Below are 21,385 nucleotides of genomic sequence, written 5' to 3'. Positions count from 1 at the left end.
CAAAAAAGAAACACTGCCAGAGACAGAAGGAGGCTTTCTATCTTCTGAGAATAAGACTTAGCCACTAATGGCTAAGAGAATAACATCCCGCTACTGGCGCACTCCTCAGGGCAGCAGAGCCTAGCAGGGTCCAAACCAATGGGATCACAGGGGATTCCTACGGAAGAGGTTCAAGAGCTTTCAAGCTGTGGAGGGAGGAGAGATTCATGGCCCCTTCAAGAAAAGCAGGCAATTATGGCTTAAATAACATTTGCTAAATTAAAAATTCTAGGTAAATTCAAAAGTTGTCTCTGGGAAAAGAACGCAACAGTCAGTTCCTGAAAGGCTCTAAGAAATGAAGATTTCCTAATGCACATGACCATTACAGGTTACTAAACAAAATCACAAGAATTATGAAAACTTCGAGTGGAATGGAATTTTAGAAATTATTTATAGACCCCTCATGCCGTTGGTGGGTAAGTCCTCCATCTCCCTTTCTCAATTATTTTCAATGGCTTCTTGCTCCCTTCAGATTCAAGTCCCAACTTTGTGAAGTAACATTTAATAGTTTTGCCTCGACCTGCTTTTTTGGGCCCCATATTCTATCCCACCTTCCGTTAACCCTGGGTCCACCTAACTGGATTCTTCCCAGAGCAAAGTACATTACAGAGTGTCCATGTTTTTGTATTGCTTTTCTCACTGTCTGGAAATGCCATCTTTCTAGCCATCACCTTCCCTTGTCAAGATCTTAACTATCTTCCAGTGGCCGGCTCAAATACCCTTTCTACCGTGAACTCTTTAAAAAAAAAATAAAATAAAATAAAGAGTATAGTTCAATATAATACAGCTAGATATAACTGAAAACTAGGGCTCCAAATTGGATGTTATCAATAAGTAACTACTAAATTAGATTAAAAGATTACCAAAATTGGCAGCTCTAATTTATCTGAATAATACTCTACTAGGATTTATGGTAATTACCACCACCATCATTTCAATTATTTAGTATGTTACTGTTTCCAAAGAGCTTTCATCTGCATAATTCCACTGAACTCTCCCCAACAAACAAAAGCTGGACCAGACCAATACTGCTATCAACACCTGACCAAAACAGAAAACGAGACCCAGAAGTTAAACGGCTTGAACTAGGACACACAACTAGCAAAATATAGGACACAGTTAGTAAATGATAATACCTGGCCTCTCAACTTCTATTTTTGTGTGCTTTTCACTATATCACTTTGAGTCCCACGTGAATGGTGATGGTACTTAGTTTCCTCCTTTCTAAACTACCCAACTTCTCTACCTGCTCAGGTTAACTGTCCATTTCTCCCCCCAGACACGTTGATATAGGGATGTGCAGATAAATGAAAGGCTTGGGCAAATAGCTCACAAATAAGGGAGCAAAAATGTCTTTTAAATTTGGTTCTATTAAGAAAAACTTCCCCTGAGAACTGGCTGCTTAATTCCAGTGCATTTTCCTAGGATCCTACATTCTCTCAATTCTAATTCAGGTAGAATTTGGAACTGAAAGGAAAGCAGAAACCAAAAGCATCCTTATCCTCAGACGTTTCTCGCACTGACTGCACAGATTAGCACTGCCGACATGGCTGGAAAAGCACTTCCCTTACTATTTCACAGCAGTGCTTTTCTGTCTTCCCTGGCTTTCCACACATTTGTCACTCCAGCCTGAGTGCCAGGCTTACAATTGGCAAGAGACAGTCAAAAACTACGGGAGATCCAGATAGTATTAATCTTGTTTTTCACATATGAAGTCCTTTATTTCTAAAACCAACCTCCCCACAATTGCTTTTAATAATGTTGTTTATATAAGGTTTAGTACTGAAGATAATTTATGGCTAAGAATGCAACTTTTCAAGAAAAGTATCTGGTAAGATCCTACAAGCGAAGCCCAGTGATTCCTAAGCATCTAGAAAGAATATTCCTTTTGTTTCGTTTGGGAGGCTTTATGTATTTTTTAAAAGGACCTGAAGTACTAGATATTAATGCTAACAGAAAGAAGCAATGTCAAATACTAGAAAAAATTGTTTTTATTTGACTTTGGAAACTCTTCCTGCAATATTACAGGCCAAAAAGGCAATAGTCAGAGATGGGGTTTTCACGGGGTCAGAATTTAATGAAACTATTGCCAAAACCTTCAGGGACTCAGGGCCCGAAGAGAAACAGGCAGTGCCTGAAAGGATCTGGCATTTTAACATCTGAGCTGCCAACTACATGCATATGAGAAGGAGGTGCTTGCATTTACACAGTTTAGCTACACAACTAACCTTTCTTAGGGAAGATTTTTTTCTTTTTACTGAAAGGAATAACGCAGTGGAGAAAAACAGACAACAACTCAGAAGCCCTGGTCTCTCATCCTTGCCCTGCTAACACACCACCATGTGACTTCAGGCATGTCACTTCGGACTCCTGACCACACAGAGAGATAAGACAGAATGATCTTTTAATACCCTCTCCCTTATTTTGTACCTTAAGTAAGAACAATACAGGAGAAAGTATCTGAATAAGATGGGATCTCTTGAGGGATGGGTCCATATCCCATTCTCTCTCAGCAGAAAGGTTAGTTTCCCATTCTCTGACATTCTAAGTATGCAGCACATGTTACTATGTGGGAGAAATAAGCCTCCTGGATTTGTGTCCTAAGTGTAGCCTGAGAAATGATTGATGCTAATATACTAGCAGAGGAGGAAAGACATGGAAACACATTAGTATAAAACCTGTTTTCTTGTAATAACAACAAAATCATGCCAGATTGATCAGCAAATACTGGAATAAGATGAAGCATTTTTTTTAAAAAAGACTTTATTTAATTTGAGAGAGAGAGAGAGCATGAGTGGGGGGAGGAACAGAGGGAGACAGAGAAGCAGACTCCCCTGAGCAGGGAGCCTGACACACCGCTTAATCCTGGTACTCCAGGATCACGCCCTGAATCGATGTAAGACACTTAACACACTGAGCTACACAGGTGCCTCTAAAAATAAGCATTTTTTTAAGAGAACATATTAAACCTTAAATATCGTGGGCTCCTCAGGGGTGACTGAACAATGGTCAAAGTTTCTTTAATCTGCTACAGAAGGAAAATGAAGAAGCCCAAAACTACTAGAAGATCAGAAGTCACTTAAAAAGGAACACAGTGTATAGGATTGTATTGAAATATAGATATATAACCAATACACTTGTTTGTTGCAATATCAGTAGAGGTCAAAACAGGAAGTATTTAAAAGTCTGTTTACAACACATCATCTGGTTAAACTGTCTTAAACTTACTCACATGTGAATTAGAGATTCAGGGCTAGACTTAGTCATGTGTAAACAGCAACCCAGGCCAGGTTTTTCCAATGCCTCTTGGCAAACAGGTTATTATTTCTTAAGTATTCTGATTAGAAATGAAGAAAATACTAAAAGGCACAAAATTGTGTTAGAACAAATTCCTGCATTTGCCTATGCTATAATCTTAGAAAAGTATGCTTGATAAAGGTACAAAATACCACCTCCTAGTATTTGTGAAACAGTTCACAGTTAAAGAGCTTTTATACTGACTTTTTTACTGACTCCCCTAGGTCCCCTCTGAAGCGTGTATTCATATGCGGGAATATGCGGGAACCTAACCTAAGCTGATGGACCAGGATGAGGCTTTCTTCTAGATGAAGGTGATTAAGCTACAATGGGACCTTCCAAGAAAAATGACACCAAAACCATATCCTTTATTTTTGGTAAAACAGAGCAGGACCTAACTGATATCCCAAAGCCTTTCACACCACTTCTACCTAATCTTTTCTCTCAGAATGATAAATTTTGGTTGGTGAGGGGCACCTGGGTGGCTCAGTCGTTAAGCGTCTGCCTTCCGCTCAGGGCATGATCCTGGCATTATGGGATCGAGCCCCGCATCAGACTCCTCCACTGGGAGCCTGCTTCTTCCTCTCCCACTCCCCCTGCTTGTGTTCCCTCTCTCGCTGGCTGTCTCTCTGTCAAATAAATAAATAAAATCTTTAAAAAAAAAATTTTTTTTTTTGGTTGGTGAAATCAGATGTGCCAGAGAAATTTAAAAGTTTATGTTTTAAATATTAGCCTTTATTTTTTGTAAAGTTTTTTTTTGGACAGATTCATGACAACACAGAAATTAGCATTTCTTTATAAGCATTTTCCTCGGGTGATGAAGTTCTTCATGGTCAAAGATTACCTCATTTTTTTTGGTACTTCACATCAACCAGCACAGGATAAACATGGCAGGCAGAATAAAAGTACTTGTTTGACATGATCCAGCAATTCTACTCCTAAGTATTTAACCAAAGAATTGAAAGCAGAGACGCAAATACTTGTACACCCATGTTCAAAGCAGTGTTATTCATGATAGCCAAAAGATGGAAACAACCCACAGATCCGTCAACACACCAAGAGATTTTTTAAATGTGGGGTAGACACACAATGGGAGTATTATTCAGCCATAAAAGAGGAATGGAATCCTGATATGCGCCAACGTGGATAAACCTTGAAAACCTTAAGATTAAGGGAAATAAGCCAGACACAAAAAGGATAAATATTTTGTGATACCACTTACATGAGATACTAGAAGAGGTAAATTCATGGAGACAGAAAGTAGACTAGAAGGTGCCAAGGGATGGGGGGGGGGGGGGGGAGGAGAATGGGAAGGTATTGTTTAACGGGCTCGGAGACTATTTGGGATGATGAAAATACTTCTGAAGATGAACACTGGTGATGGTTGTACAATACCGTGAATATACTTAATGCCACTTCAAAATGGCAAACAAACAAAACAAAACAACAAAAACCCCAGCAAAACACGTTATGTATATTTTACCAAAAACAGTAAAAACTTGTTTGCAAAATGGGATGGCCAAGGGAAACGATCCTGTACATTAAGACTACATGAAAAGAAGACAGAAGATGGTAATTAGTGTACCCACAGGTCATCCACTCACTTATTTAATACATACAGATTAGTTAAGTGCCAGCTATCTGCCAGATACCATACTAAGCCTTGAGAATGTAAAATGAATGAAACAGACTTCAACTCTGCTCTCAGAGACCTTAAAAGACTAAAGAGGAATACAGAGAAGTAAAGAGATAATCACAACACCAATGCAACTTGGCAATTACTATGATAAGAATATATTCAAGGTGCCAGAGAACACACAGAAGTGGCACTCAATATGAGGGGGTGGGCAGAAAGGACACCTAAAAGAAGTCAAGTCTAAGCTGCAACAAAAAGGATGATATTAAGAGGGCAACAGAGTACTCCAGAACCAGTAATAGCATGTTTAAAGGCCTGGGGGTATCAGAAAACATGTTGTGTTTGAGGAACTGAGAAGTTCCACGAGACTGGATATGGAATATGAGAGAAGTGTCAATGGCAAGAGAGGTAGCAGAAAGAAAGACCCAAAGACAGAGAACTGCTATGTGCACTGGAAGGAAGAGATGAGAAAGGTGGCCAGAAAGGTGGAAAAGGACAGAGGCATGAAAAGCAAGGCAAGTGGTTTTAAGGAGGAGGGCTGGGCCCAGAATATGGAGTATCGAGGCAAATGTTCCATGTGCCAAAAATCCGTATTCTGCTGTTGCTGAGTGGAATATTTTATAAATTTCATTCAAATCAAGTTAGTTGGTGATGTTCAAGTCTTCTACATCGTAATGATTTTCTCTTGCTTATACTGTCAATTGAGAAAGAGGCAGTAAAATTTGACTGTAAATATAAATTGTCTATTTCTCTCTGTAGTTCTATCAGTTTTTACTTCATGTATTTTAAGGCTCTGATATTAGTATATAAACATTTATAATTGTTATGTCCTCCTAACTGGTTCCTTTTTATCTTTATGAAATGAACTTCTTTATTCTTGGCAATATTCTTTACTCTCAAATCTACTTTGGTAGATATGAATATGGGCTGAAGAACTATAAACTGGAGAAGAAAAGATACATGTGAACTGAGACTGGTTTCAACTACTGGCATTAAATTCACCAGAGTAATGAAAATGAAAACTAGATGATAGAGTCGTAAGAAATGAGTGAGTGGTGAGGGGAAAAAAGACACAGGAGTGGTAGATGATACATAAAGTAATGTCCCCACTAGAGAAAATCTGGTTATTTTAATGATTCATAAAGACTTATTCATAAAAAGAATTCATTAGAAATATCTTAAAATTTTTAATGGTTCATAAAAAGAACAGACTTAGAAAGCAATTCTCACTTTTAACTTGTCTGTAGACAATAAGCCAAGCTAATGAAGCAGTTCTAAGAGACTCTAGGCTGGAGGCACTTGTTCAAATGCAAGACTAATCTTTACATTCCCTTTTAACAAAACTTAGGCCACTCTGGGAATAACAGATAGCATTCTCCCCAACAACCGCCTTTAACTCAAAATGGAAGCATTAAGTCCTTATTTTCAACAAGGGGTCCCATATCCAAAGATACCCTAAGTCTTTGGGTTTAACCACTTGCTTCCTGCAGCAAAAAGGGAGCAAAACAAAGAAGAAAACATCTTTCTGAGGCCTGAATCCCAGGGCAGCACTACTGAGTTTCATTTATATTGGTGGTCATTAGCTTCTGTGAGAGCTGAACACTTCTGATAATCTGATGAAACTAAGAATGCTCTCTCCAGAAAAATCTCATATACCCAACTTTTTGCCTATGATTTTAGGGGCTCAAAGATCATAGAAGCCCAAGGTAAGAATTTTTAATTTATACCCACTAAAGTACAGAAAGAATAAAAATATATACATATATCCAGTCACCAATCCAGTCATCTTTTCTCAAGGCAAGTTCAATGGATATCATGTGTTACAATCAATCCACAGCTGACTTAGTTAAAAATTATATATATGTATTTTTTTGAGAGGGAGACAGGCAGAGAAAGAAGGAGAGAGAGAATCTTAAGCAGGCTCCATGCCCAGCACAGAGCCCAAAGCGGGGCTCAATCTCACAATCCTGAAATCATGACCTGAGATGAAATCAAGTGTCAGACCCTAAACCAACTAAGCCACCCAGGTGCCCCCCCCATTTTACTTTTTTAAAAAATTTTATTTATTTGAGAAAGAGAGTGAGAAAGCATGAGTGGGGAGAAGAGCAGAGGGAGAAGGAGAAGCAGACTCCCTGCAGAGCAGGGAGCCCTGAGATCATGATCTGAGCTGAAGGTAGACGCTTAAGCAACTGAGCCACCAGGCGCCTCCCCCCAATTTTATTTTTAATGAGCTACATATTGAAGGAAAATTAATCATACTTGCTTTGTACATCTTGTTCTGAACAACAACATCCCCAGTAAGGCCTGAATTATCAAGTTTATACTCTTAGCAACTCTGGAATCAAATACAGACTCTGCTATCCATGCTATTTACCTGTGTCTCAAGTTCAGTCCTATTCCAGGTGAGCCAAGCCAGTCAACCCACTGCCAAATGATGAGGGACTTGCTGGTTTAACCCTTACCTGTTGCTGTGTTTGGACTTTTCTCGGTCCTTCTCCTTGTCTTTCTTGTGCTCTTTGTGCCGGTGTTCTCGATCTTTGTGTTTATCTTTGTGTTTATGAGAATCTGCAACCGTAAGAGATCAGTCAGTTAAGAGGAGTCATGAGCTATCTCCTGCTCACCTACCTTGACAAGCTGGTCAAAAAGCACAGGACTCAAACGGCAAGGTAGCCATAAGAGCACATTTCACTGGATGGAAAGGTTTCACAAAGCTGCTCAGACAAGGCATTCCGTTACCCTGCCTCTAAAACCAAGACAGGGGCGCCTGGGTGGCACAGCGGTTAAGCGTCTGCCTTCGGCTCAGGGCGTGATCCCGGCATTATGGGATCGAGCCCCACATCAGGCTCCTCTGCTATGAGCCTGCTTCTTGCTCTCCCTCCCCCTGCTTGTGTTCCCTCTCTCACTGGCTGTCTCTATCTCTGTCGAATAAATAAATAAAGTCTTTAAAAAAATAAAATAAAAATAAAACCAAGACAAGTGTTACAAACATGAAGGGGAAAAGGGAATTAATTCTACTGTAAAAGGAAGCAATAGTTTAGCATTCTTCTCCCTAGATCTGGTACTACTGAGACTAAATCATAAATGATACAAAAGGATAAATCTTGAACACTGACTCTCAAGGTCAAATGGTTATCTATGTAAGTTCTGGAAAAATCCAAACCTCGAGATATTTTTTAAAAAGATATGTTTTTATTTATTTATTTTTAAAAGATTTTATTTATTATTTATTTGACAGAGAGAGAACATGAGCAAACACAAGCAGGGGGAGAGGCAGAGGGAGAGGGAGAAGCAGGCTCCCCGCTGAGCAGGGAGCCCGATGCGGGGCTCAATCCCAGGACACTGGGATCATGACCTGAGCCGAAGGCAGACGCCTAGTGGACTGAGCCACCCAGGCACCCTAAGAGATATGTTTCTTAATCAACTATAATAAAGTATAATTTCTATGCAGTAAAATATATACATTTCAAAGATACATCACCCGAGAAAGTTTCCCTTATGCCATCCCCAGTCAATCCCAATTTTTCACCCCCACACAAAGCAACCAATAATTTGCTAGCACTGTAGATTAGATTATGCCCAAAGCTTTATATAAATGAAATCCTACAGGATTCACTCTTGTGTCTGACTTCTTAGCATGTTATTTTTGACATTCATCCATGCTGCTGGATGTATCAGTAGTTGGTTAAGATTTTACAGCTGAGTAGAATCCCACTGTTATGGATATACTGCAATTTACTTATCCACTCACTTGTTGACATACATTTGAGTCGTTTCTAGGCATTGGTTATTATGAATAAATCTGCTATGAACATTCAGATACAAGTCTTTGTGTAGACACGTTTTCATTTCTTTTTGGTACATACCTAGTAGTGAAATCACTGGGTCATTTGGTAAGTGTAACTTTAACTTTATACAAAACTGCCAAACTGTTTTCCAAAATGGTTGTACTGGTTGTACTATGATACATTCCCACCAAAATGCGTTAGATTTCCAACTGCTATAAATACTCTAACACCTTGTATTATCAATCTTTAATTTCAGCCATTCTAGCAGGTATGTAGTGCTATCTCACTGCTGTTTTAATCCAGTTTCCTAATTAAATAATGGGCATCTTTCCATTTGCTTATTGGCCACTCTTCTTTGATCACATATCTCTGAATCTTTTGCTCATTTTTAAAATATTTGTCTTATTACTGAGTTTAGTAAGAGTTCTTTATACACTGTAATTATAATTTTTTAGTTAGATATATATATTATGAATTTTTGTTCACAAAAAATACTGTGAGTTTTACAGAAGTAAAGGATAGGGTACATTTTTTTAATTTATAAAGATGTCCAATTGTAGCACCATTTTTTGAAAAGATGGCCCTTTTCTCCCACTGAATTGTTTTGGCCTATCTACTGAAAATGGAGTGGCCACATTATCGCAAGTCTATTTCTGGACTCTATTCTACCCATACACAAACACACACTATTTTGATTACTATAGCTTCACAGTTAGTTCTGAAATCAGGTTATAAGACTACTTTAGTCTTGTTCTTTTTCAAAACTGTTTTGGCTATTCTGTGTCTTCTGCATTTCATAGAAGTTTTAGATTCAGTTTGCCAATTTCCAAAAAGAAGAAAAGCCAGCTGGGAAGTTTGTGTTCATAGGACAATTTGGAGAAAAATGACATCAAAACGTTGTGTCTTTTGATCCATGAACATGGTCTCTCTGTCCACGTATTTATGTTGGTGACTCTCAAATTTATTGTGTATCACAATTATCCCAAGAGCCTATTAAAAATGTGGCTCACTGAGCTGAGGTCACCCCAATGTTGAATATAAATCAACTGGAAGTTTATATACCCAACACATGTGTGATGGTTTTAAAATCTAACAGTCCAACAGATACTTTGATATTCCTCTGTCCAAGATGTATGGCCTAATCTTCTTTTCTCTGAGTACAGGCTAGACTTAGAAACTCATTCCTAAAAAAACAGGGTAAGATGGAAATGTCAGTATGTGACTTCTGCCACCAGGTCATAAAAGGCCCTGGATCTTTCTCCTTGCTCTGGGGGAAGCCAGGTGCCATACTGTTAGGACACTCAAGCAGCCCTAGTGGAGAGGCCCATGTGGTGAGAAACTGCCATATAAGTAAACCATCTTGGAAGTAGGTCCTCCAGTTTCAGGTAAAGTCTTTGGACAACTGCAATCTCATGACAGACCCTAAGCCAAAATCACCCAGCGAAGCTGTTCCTGGATTTCTGGCTCACAGAAACTATTTGAGAAAACAAGTGTTTGTTGTTTTAAGCTGTGAACTTTGAGGTAACACGTTTTGTGTAACAACAGATAACTAATAAAAATGTATAGGTAGTGTATGTACTCATCCCTTTCCTGGCTCACAGCAAAAAAAAGTCACATTTGACATAATCCACTAAGCATCTATTCTGTGCCAGACCCTAAGGAAACAAAAATTTGATGACCATGTCCCTAGCTATAAGAAATTTTCATCCCACAGAGTTGGGAAAAATAAAATCATATGGTGTCAAAAAAAAAAAATCAGGACTTGAACCCAATCTTCCATGTAGCATAGAGAATCCTCTAACTTCTAAAAGTCTCAAGTCTAGAATTGTAAAATGCTAAGTCAATCCAATACACAAAGGTGGTGGCCCCTGTTCACTTGACAGTAATATATACCCATATGACATATGCCCCAAACTAAGGACTTAACCATAATAATAACAAAACATAGCCACTATCTCTACAACCTGGAATGAAATCTGTGTTATTTGAATTTGTTTATAGGTCAGATTTAACAAATAAGAAACAGAACATCAGGATCTGCTATTATGGCCCAAGAGTATGGCAGGGACATAATTTTTTTTAATTGCTCTGTGCATAATTCAACAAACACATAAACAAACAATATGAAAAAGACTAGAAGACAGACACCCAAATGTTAAAAGTAGTTATCTGTGGGTGGTAAATTTATGAGCAAACTGAGATTTTGTGTGTATACTCTGCCTTGTTTTCCAACTTTTCCCCCATGATGAATCACTTTTACAATAAAAAATAAGTTATTTTAAAAAATCACCAAGACTTATCAAAGATTTGACAACTACATGTGTATATAAGGAAAAGGCAGTTTAATTCACTAAAAAGCATTTAAACTTAAAGAAAAAGGTTAATAAGTAAAAGATGAACTGAAAGTAATTTCAGGTAGGTTTCAGATACCTAGTCTCTAACCTTCTCTTTTTAAGGGCACAAAATTTCAAAACTGATTTTAGAGCCAGGTCCCCAAGTCTTTTAAAGCAAATGCTAATCTAAAAACTCAAAACCAAAATGTCTGGTAAGAAACTTAAGGCTGTAGCTGACTAATTCCAGGGATACAAATATGACCTAGGTCAAAGATGTGAATCCCAAGTGCCCTTAATTTCAAAAGAAGGTAGTACATGTCTGTCATATGCTCAAACTGTGCTATGTGTGATGTGACAGGTACCAAAAAGTTTAATATATCACAACTTCAAATATCTGAATGGCCATAGTATAGCTCCACGGCAGGCTCAGTCCTCTAAGAAGAAATGACAAGTAAAACAAAATGGGGTGACTACAGAACACCAACATCATATAAACAAATGAAATTACCAACTGACAGAGAAATGTAGAGATGATCTACACTAGGGTAAACTGATAGAGAAATAACCCCTACAGATGCATACAGAAGTACTTCCAGGTGGATGATGTCTGGAATTTGCTTTAAAATATCCTCAGAACCTCCCCCCCCCCGGAAAAAATCTGGGGGATATGGAGAAAGATAAAACAAGATTGGCAAAAAGTGGGGCAGAAGTGGGGTATACGTATAAGACATACAGGGAGTTCATTATTTTACTCTCTCTACGGCTGTTCATGTTTGAAGCTTTTAATAACAAAAAGCTAAACGCTATCTTTAAGCTTCTTCCCTTCCAATCCCTATTTTTTCTTATTACATAAGGATACAACAAGGAAAAGACTAGCTTAGTCCAAGAGAGGATTTGCGTTAAGGAGCAGGAAGAGAAAGATAAAGTTTGGTAGATAACATTAACCCAAGAGCAAGGTTTCCTACTCTAAGGATGACAGGAGCCACTTCAAGCAAAAACAGAACAAAATAAAAGCCATACTTAAGGAAGATTAATTGAAGGGCAATGTGGGTAGAAAGGTAAAAGCAATATAACTAGCTACCGGTTTTTTGGGTTTTTAAAATTTATTTGACAGAGAGAGAGAGACAGCCAGCAAGAGAGGGAACACAAGCAGGGGGAGTGGGAGAGGAAGAAGCAGGCTCCCAGTGGAGCAGGAAGCCCGATGCGGGGCTCGATCCCAGGACCCTCGGGTCACACCCTGAGCCAGAAGGCAGATGCTTCACGACTGAGCCACCCAGGCACCCCTAGCTACCGGTTTTTTAAGCAGTCTTCCAGGAACTCCATAAACTGGTTGTGTATAATAAATAAATTCAGAGGAAGAATCAAAGAAGACTCAAAGTGTTTGGGTCCAAGTGATTAGCGGAACAAGGTACTTTCGCAGACACAGGAAGCTGTGCAGAACAAAGATGGGGGAGAGGAGGAAAAGACTGGAGAAATGATGAAGCTAACTGAAGTCATAGATTGTACAGTTAAGACAACAGTAGAACATCTGACTAAAGATGCTGGTCAAGAGAGAAGCCAGTAAGTGAGAAAGTGAAGCCAATAAGAGCAAACTGATCTATATCCCTCACAGTAAAAATATTTATAGACAGTAGATGAATGGCCTTAAAGATTACTTCAAGTAAGTATGTACCCTTTCCCCTTAACTGGAATTCATCTAAGATTAGACTGTTAAAATGTTTTGGAGAGGGGCGCCTGGGTGGCACAGCGGTTAAGCGTCTGCCTTCGGCTCAGGGCGTGATCCCGGAGTTATGGGATCGAGCCCCACATCAGGCTCTTCTGCTGTGAGCCTGCTTCTTCCTCTCCCACTCCCCCTGCTTGTGTTCCCTCTCTCGCTGGCTGTCTCTATCTCTGTCGAATAAATAAATAAAATCTTTTAAAAAAATGTTTTGGAGAAAGGATCTTGCCACTTCAAGCATCTGTTAAGTCAAAAAGAACTGTGTTGAACTTGACTGATAGATTAGAAATGAAAGATGCAGCTACTGCATATAAAATCAGCAGAAAACCTCATTCATTGTGAATTCAGGTCACCTAATAACCTGACAACTGTTCCAAATGCATGCATTAAAAAATTTGAGATGAAGACATGGGAGAAGACCCCTGAAATAAGGCAGCCCTAAGAAAACAGAAGACATATAACAACGAATTCCTTTCACTCTAACTTAATTGAAGTTACTCCATAAGGATAAGTAGGTAAATGAATAGCTAGAATAGGAACATCTTTTGTTATTCTTATCTAATGTGTTCCTTGAGGTTAATAAAGATTTTAAGTAAAGAGACTTCCAAATGACAAGAGAGGAAAGCATCTGTGTTTTCTCAGGACGTATTCTCAGGAAAAACTGCTGCTAGCATAACATAAGGACTTGCCGGTTAATGTGCAAAAGAAAAGGAAATCTTTTACTACTGGATTCAGAATTATATTCTTAGGGTTAATTCAGTTTACAACTGTTTTTCGTATCTTCTTAAATCCAAAGTGCCCTGCTAAAGACTCATCAGACGTGAACTCAACCCTCACAGAGCTGACAATCCAGCAGGGTAATTATGATATGAAGCCAAACAACCATGGCCCAAGGCACTCAAGAGAAAAGGGGCACTAATTTATATGCTAGAACCATGCTAGAGTACTTAGAAACACTGTTTTACTCAATTTTCTTACCACTCTTACGATAAGGAAATAGCATCATTTCACAAAAGACAAAAGAGTAATAGCTATCTCCCACTAAGTGCATACTCTCTGTGAGGTAGTATGCCTCATGGGTCATCTCTGGTTTCCACAACTCTGGGTGGTGCCAATTTCAAATGTGAGACACATTTTTGCCTCTCTCAACAAACTGAAAACATTCATATAGTTCATATAACCCCTGTGGAGGGGGAATTTGGCACTGTCTAACAAACTAACAAACACAATCTCTTTTGATGACCCAGCAATCCATACGTAGGAATTCAGTCTGAAGATACACTTCCAAGGCAGAAAATTTATGCTGCTCTATGCATACGTGAAGGCGAGAAAAATTAAGTCAACAGAGAAGAAACCTTTCTTTTTTTTTTTTTTTTTTTTTTTAAGATTTTTTATTTATTTATTCGACAGAGACAGTCAGCGAGAGAGGGAACACAAGCAGGGGGAGTGGGAGAGGAAGAAGCAGGCTCATAGAGGAGGAGCCTGATGTGGGGCTCGATCCCATAGCGGCGGGATCACGCCCTGAGCCGAAGGCAGACGCTTAACCGCTGTGCCACCCAGGCGCCCCGAGAAGAAACCTTTCTGAATTTGAGACTTGCTGAAATGGATTAAAATTCCTTTCCTAACCCCAAAATCTCAAACGTCAAATGATTAACATTAAAGTAACGGTTTTCATTGCATCACAACACTCCTGTATTCAGAAACTACACACACTTTTTATAAAGGTAATAGACATTCCCCAAATGTCTATTCATGAAACATATAGGTGTCAGGACCTTCATTTCTTATACAAGGGCAGAATTTTCTACTTTTCTGCCCTCCTGCTATTTTTCCGAAAGGATAGTAAAGCAGAATTACTTAATTTATGGACATTTTGAAAAGAGTCTTAAGAGTAAAAATAACGGAATCTAAGCTTAATGCCTCTTTTTGTAAAGTAAAAAGTAAAACGATGAGGGGAAACAGCCTGATTCCACCAGAGAACAAGAAGAAATAAAGAGCCTGGGTCCAAGAGGGCAGTGAGGAGTGAACACAGGCTCCCTGAAGGAAGTAGTGTTTAAGCTAAGTCTTACCAAAGGCAAAGAAGGAATTAGCAAAGTAGGAGAGGGCATTCTTGGCAGATGGGCAATTAAAGTCAACTGTCAATTACTATTTATGGTTTGATTTTTTTTTGCTGAAAATCTCATCTTCTCATGATTGAGCAAAATTAACTGAGATACACTTTCTGCCAGCTAGGAAATGGTAGACTAGATTCTTGCAAGGGACATATTAAAAAATAAGATCCTGAGGTGCCTGGGTGGCTCAGTTAATTAAGTGTCTGCCTTCAGCTCAGATCATGATCTCGGGGTCCTAGGATCAAGCCCCAAAGCAGGCTCCCCACCCAGCTCGATCCCTCTGCCTGCTGCTCCCCCCGCTTGTGCGCGCTCTCTCTGTCAAATGAATAAATCTAAGAAAGAAAGAAAAAAAAAAAATCCCAGCATTATATATAATTTGCCTCTCGAAAGCCATGTGTCCCAAAAGCAGTTTCTTAAAAAAGGCTATAGATGCACTCCTACCTCTTGTAGCTTTAGAGTCCTAATCCTCAACTTAGAGAGAATGGAAACAAAACACCTAGGAGTAAGAAACTTCAGTATCAAATAAATCCAACAAAACTCAATCCAACTGTTATAAACTCCCTAAAAGCTAGCCTAATCCCAGGCTCACAATGAAGCTGCAGGTTTGGAAACCAGGTACAGAGTCAGCTCTAAGTAGCCAAATCAGTGTCAAACCAGGCATAAGATGAAGGGTTCACTCCCTACTAGGGAAACCAGATACATACACACAGTATATGAAAAAAGAAACCAAAACACTTTGTTAAATATGTTAAAGAATGGGGCGCCTGGGTGGCTCCGTCGGTTAACTGGCTGCTTCAGTTCGGGTCATGATCATGGGGTCCTGGGATCAAGCCCTGCATCGGGCTCCCTGCTCAACAGGGAGTCCGCTTCTCCCTCTCCCTCTGCCCCTCTCCCCTGCTCATGCACTCTCCCCTGCGTGCTCTCTCTCTCAAATAAATAAAATCTTTAAAAAATAAAAATAAAAAAATATGTTCAAGAATGATGCAGTTAGCACGAAAGATCACGGCTAAACCCTAATGCCAATTACAGACATTACAGAGTAGCACAGAATGCTGGAAAAGACTTCTGAAGGAAGCTCGAACAACACAGTGAAAAATACCCGATTCGAGTCCTTGTTCACTTATTGTATGACCCTGGGTAAAAGTCCCTTAACTACTGGGTCTATAAGAAGGCAGCACAAGTCACTGATTTAGAGCTTCAAATCTCTGTTCATCAACTTAGATACCTGTGACCTCAGTAAACTCACCTCTCTTATGGATGAAGAAACTGGGGCTCAGAATATTTAAGTGACCCTAAGGAATTTTCTTTCAAAAGGCAGTCAAAATCCTTGTGTATGGTTGTAATGGAATTCCTGGCTCATCTCCACAAAATTAAAAACTGTCAACCAAGTACAACTATTACTGAACCCTCTTCATGATTAACTTACATAGAACTAAATCAAGCCTACCCAATCATTCCAAATAACTCAGAGTTCAGGTTCTATACGTGCATTTAAAGCAGCAACCGTGCCAATTCACCTTGCCCAAGCCAATGACGAATAAAAGGCTATCTAATTTTCTTACCTGTCTACAGATACAGGAAAGAAAAGCACTTAAGAATAAATGCAACTGGCTTGCTCTAACAATCCTACACCCAGAAGCCTAAAAAAACCTACCTACAAGTTTTAAGGGATGCACTGATAACACCAGTTAACACCACTCCCGTAGAAACATTTGCATTAGTTTAGCTGCAATCAAGGTGGTTTACAGTATTGCCAAGCACGGTCTCTAATGTAATTGTTATTCAACCCCAGCATAAACATTTACACTTAGAGAAGAGGCTATGGAATTGGCAAAGATTACCGATCATTTTATTCCGTGATCTTAAAGCATTCTGCCACTACACCATTCTCCTAAACTATTAGAGTAATCAGATAAGCGCAGAAGAGAAGAATCCTCTGCTTCCTTGTAAACAAAAGCAGAGAATTTTCTGGTATAAAAGAAGAGCTCTGTGCCATGCTTTGAGCCAGACGTCATTTACAGTGACCTTTGATGACAAGTTTTGAGACTTAAAACAGCTGTGTAATATGATGGGGTTCTCCTCCAAAGATAATCATCAAGTGTATGAAGGATGGGGGTAAGGAATAGTTATCCACCAAAAGCTGCCTGCCTTCCCCAAGGAGGCAACTTTGTCAAAGATAACCTGTGCTCATCTTTGACACAGAAATACACAACCAGGGGGCACCTGGGTGGCACAGCGGTTGAGCGTCTGCCTTCGGCTCAGGGCGTGATCCCGGCGTTATGGGATCGAGCCCCACATCAGGCTCCTCCGCTGTGAGCCTGCTTCTTCCTCTCGCACTCCCCTGCTTGCGTTCCCTCTCTCGCTGGCTGTCTCTATCTCTGTCAAATAAATAAAAATAAAATCTTAAAAAAAAAAGAAAAGAAATACACAACCATTGCATGAGGAAGGTGAGCACGGGAACCATTTGGGTGAAAGCGCTGGGTGAAGAAATTAATTTCTAAAGAAGATACTCATCACCTGCTGCTCATTTATTAAATCACATTTACTGGGATAAATCCTTGCATCTTCTCCTTACTCTCTGACTTTCAAACCCATGGATACCACATCCCCAGAAGCTGGAGTCTGAACAGAATCAACACTCCTACTTAACACTCTATGCCCAGTATGTTCTCACACTTTAAAGACTGTTTTTGTCTAGGACAGATAACAAGCTGGTTTTGGTGATAAAGACTGGCATTCGGGAGTGTGGTCAGTATCAGGGGTGTGTGAATCTCCCCAGGAACTCAATGCCAAACTAAAAGCAGTTAGGAAGCCTGAAAGCCCACTAGAAGGGAAACTGATTGAGGGATGCAAGAATTCTACCCTTCATTTCCCCCACCACAGCTGTCTAAATTTGGACTTTACCAGTTGTGATCGGTTTCAATCTAGGAAACCGTGATCCATCCTAATGGTGGGCGATTTCAATCTGTAGCCCCCAGAAGAGTCCTTATCACTATTTTATAGAGTTTCTCAATGAGCACATTTCCAAAATTCCAGGTCATAGTAGAATTTCAAAGTAAGCAGGACAAAAGCTCAAAGAGCTCTGGAATTTACAAGAAAAACGCTGGTAGGACTCAGTTCTAAAAAAATCAAGAATGAGGGAAGGGACTAGTAACATTTCCAATTTTTAAAGTCGAAATTATCATTTGTTCTCCCCGAATGTGTACTATATATAAATAAGACCTCTTGTCACAGACTCATTTATTATTGACACTAATGGGGTTCCCCTTTTAAGGGCTAGTACTCTCAAGCTGATAAAACAAAAACCAGCTCCAGCTGAGAAGATGGCAGATGCAAGTGTATTTCTTCTTCCCTCGAGGAAGCTGGGGTTCATAATATTCATTCATTCGAATATTTATTGACTGTTAACTCTGTGTCAGGTATTGTTCTAGGTGTGGGAATACAACAGTGAACAATACCAAGTCTCTGCCCTCATAAAGTTCCATAAAGGGCATAATAAACACCCTAATCCTTCCCAACAGCAGCAGCTATTAAATGAGTAACTGTGGAAAGGGAAGAGGCAAAAGGGTCTCCCTAACAGCTCTGTGAAGTTCCAGGATCAGACTTTAATATGTTGCAGCTAGAGAAGAACTTCATAATAAATTATGGAGGCCAAGTAAAAGGGTCAAACTTAATCAAATGAAACTTGCCAATTATTTTGAAATTGCTATTTTACCAACTGTTTGGTAAAAACTTCATCAGAAACTTAGAAGTACACTGCATTAGAAAAACACAGAATTGCTCAAAGGCAGAAGCCCAGAATTTTCATTTTTATCAGCTGTGCAACACAATTTCTAATTTTCAAAAACTGTCACAACATTTTTCCAAGTGTCTACATGTTCAGAAGAAATGCTACAGATTGACTTAAAAATCCTTAAGAGAACCCACCATCGTTCTTAAACATCAGCAACTCTGTGAGAGTAGTGACCAGACATTGTCTTTAAAGGACCTTGTCATGAAAAGACAGCCAACTGGTTTGCTTTAGGGCTCAGTCCCACACACACACAAAAGGGTTAAATGGTCAGAGGATGTTTTCTCTTCCAGTCAGTCAACTTCCGCATTTAAATTTCTTGGACTTCTTTTATGCTTTTACAACACTACAATTACCTTAATCTGTCTTTTCAGCCTCTTCCTGTCTATGCACCCTATTTTAACTTATTTTACAACCTTCTCTCCCATCCTATTCCTTCCATTATGCTCCTTAAATTCAAGTTCATCTTCCTCCCTTCCTCTGGTTCTCATTCCCAGGGACTAATGAATTACATTAACATTTTTAAAAAGAACTCATATTTCAGTGATGGGACCACCAAATTGTCTTCAAAAAAATATATGTTACCTAATTAAATATAAGGTCTTCTGAGCTATAGTTTATAGACACAATTAGGGTCCAGAACAGACTGCTCACTGTTATATTATTATGCCAGAACTAAACCACATATTCTAAAAGTCAATTCCTTAGAGCAATTCTGAGTCTTTTATGCAGTGTCCTAATGGGGTCCTTAATTTATTTCTCTACTCTGGTCTGTTTTCCAATCTGCAAAATGACCTCTACTGACGCCTACACTTCTAGTCAAAAGAATCCTATGACCTCTAAGAATTGTTTTATTCAGGGTGCCTGAGTGGCTCAGTCGGTTAAACGTCTGGCTCTTGGTTTCAGCTCAAGAAATGATCTCAACATTGCGGGATCAAGCCCTGCGTTGGGCTCCACCCTCAGTCGGCTTCAGATTCCTGAGAATCCGATTCGGGGTCCTGAGATCGAGCCCTGAATCGAGCCCCGCCTTAGGTTCTGAGCTCAGTGGGGAGTCTGCTTGAGGATTCCCTTCCTCTCCCTCTGCCCCCCTCTCAAATAAAATCTTTAGGGAAAAAAAGTTGCTTTAGTTCAAAGTTGAAACAGATTAAGGTAAAAAGAAAAAATTTAAATGCTTGAGACCAGTGGTTCTTAAATTTTCCTGACACCTGGGACTTAGATCATCCCCAGATATGTGTATTTTAACACAAACTCTCCAGGTGACTATAATCTATACTGCCCAGAATCAGTTTGAAAAACTCTGCCTTGTTGTTTCTTGGTCCTTTGAGCAATAATTAATACCAAATACCAGCCACCTGCAATAATGGGCATGCTACTGATTTTATTTCCACTTTCTATTTCAACTGGGTCTCCTCCATTCCTTTAAAAGACAGGCACAAGGTGCTGAGTCAGTCCCTGGGGACTTTATTTATTTATTTTGTACAGCTCAGAATATTGAGTCTCTACAATTGAGGAAGTAAAGAGGTTATTTTCACCTGCTACTCTAACAGCCCCTGTTTGAGAGGAAGAAGGAAGAACTACATAAGGGGTAACACAGCTTAGATAAGGAGTAGGGTAGTCAAGTTCTTTAGAATATAAATTTTCTTTGTTGTTTGGACAATAGTGGGCAGAGCCATGCTTAGAGACAGGTAACTTGAGTCCAGCTAGTAGGACTCTGTTGGGAAAATGAGTAAGAAAAAAATGGATTAAGACTTAATGAAATTGCAAGCTCACAGTAAACTTTTGACACTTGGCTTACACAGATTCCTTTGGGAGATCCAGGCTACCAAGTAATATGAAGAGTCTTGTGAGCTTCCTGTGACACATACAAGCGCCACTCAGTCAGGTGAGCAACTGGCCCTACTCACCAATCCAAGGGTCAGCAACATATTTCTGTAAAGGGACAGGTAGTAAGTAGTTTAGGCTTTACAGCCCATTCGATTTTTGCAGCAGGAACTCAACAGCCACTGTAGCACAAAAGCAGCCACAGATGATATGTAAAGGAATGAGCATGGCTACACTGCAATAAAATTTTAGTTATGGACAGTGAAATTTGAGTTTCATATAATTTTCCTGTGTCATGAAATAACCTTTTTTTTTTTTTCTCAAACTGAGGTATAACTGACATATAACATTAGTTTCTGGTGTATTTAACAACATTCTTTTTGAAACGAACCCCAATGTACCCTGGGAAGAGGTGCCTTTCTCAAGCTCAGTGTGTAAGTAAATACCCTCCCTGCTTTAACTTTACCTGTGGCTCCTCTCTAATTCCTAAGCTTTCTCCTAAACGATATTCACACTAAGCCCAGCTCCCACCATTCTCCTTCCTTTAAAGAGCCCATGAATGGTCATTAATCAACACAATTTAAAAGTAGTTAAAATCTACTCCTACTCTGCTTAACTAGATAAAGTAAATCGCATGAATGATACTCTGAAGGGGAGGCCAATGATGAGCCCACTGCTATTTCTGCTTCTTAAGCAGCAAGCTAGTTAAATTTGTTATTTATCCCCCTTGAGGTGGGAACAACATCATAGTTGTTCACATACTGCTAACCAACTCTGATGAAATTCCTTTGTAAATGAGCAGGCTTCAGAGATCCTTCTAAAATAAGGGGGTGGGAGGGTCTACTTAATCCTTGGT

General features: G+C 39.4%; 1 protein-coding gene across 2 annotated transcripts in view; it reads right to left on the bottom strand.

Annotated features, from left to right (window-relative positions):
- The window catches only part of TOP1 (DNA topoisomerase I), an 87,716-nt gene that overhangs the window by 48,990 nt on the left and 17,341 nt on the right, over positions 1-21,385 (bottom strand). For both annotated transcript variants that reach the window (XM_040638311.1, XM_040638313.1), the window contains exon 3: positions 7,435-7,537. In XM_040638311.1, coding sequence (XP_040494245.1) covers positions 7,435-7,537 — 103 coding nt within the window. The remainder of the gene's footprint in view (positions 1-7,434; positions 7,538-21,385) is intronic.

This window comes from Ursus maritimus, unplaced genomic scaffold (genome assembly GCF_017311325.1).
Source record: "Ursus maritimus isolate PB19 unplaced genomic scaffold, ASM1731132v1 scaffold_22, whole genome shotgun sequence".
In the NCBI taxonomy this organism is placed as follows: domain Eukaryota; kingdom Metazoa; phylum Chordata; class Mammalia; order Carnivora; family Ursidae; genus Ursus; species Ursus maritimus.
Note: the sequence above shows the minus strand (reverse complement) of the source record. Positions and strands in the feature narration are given on the sequence as shown.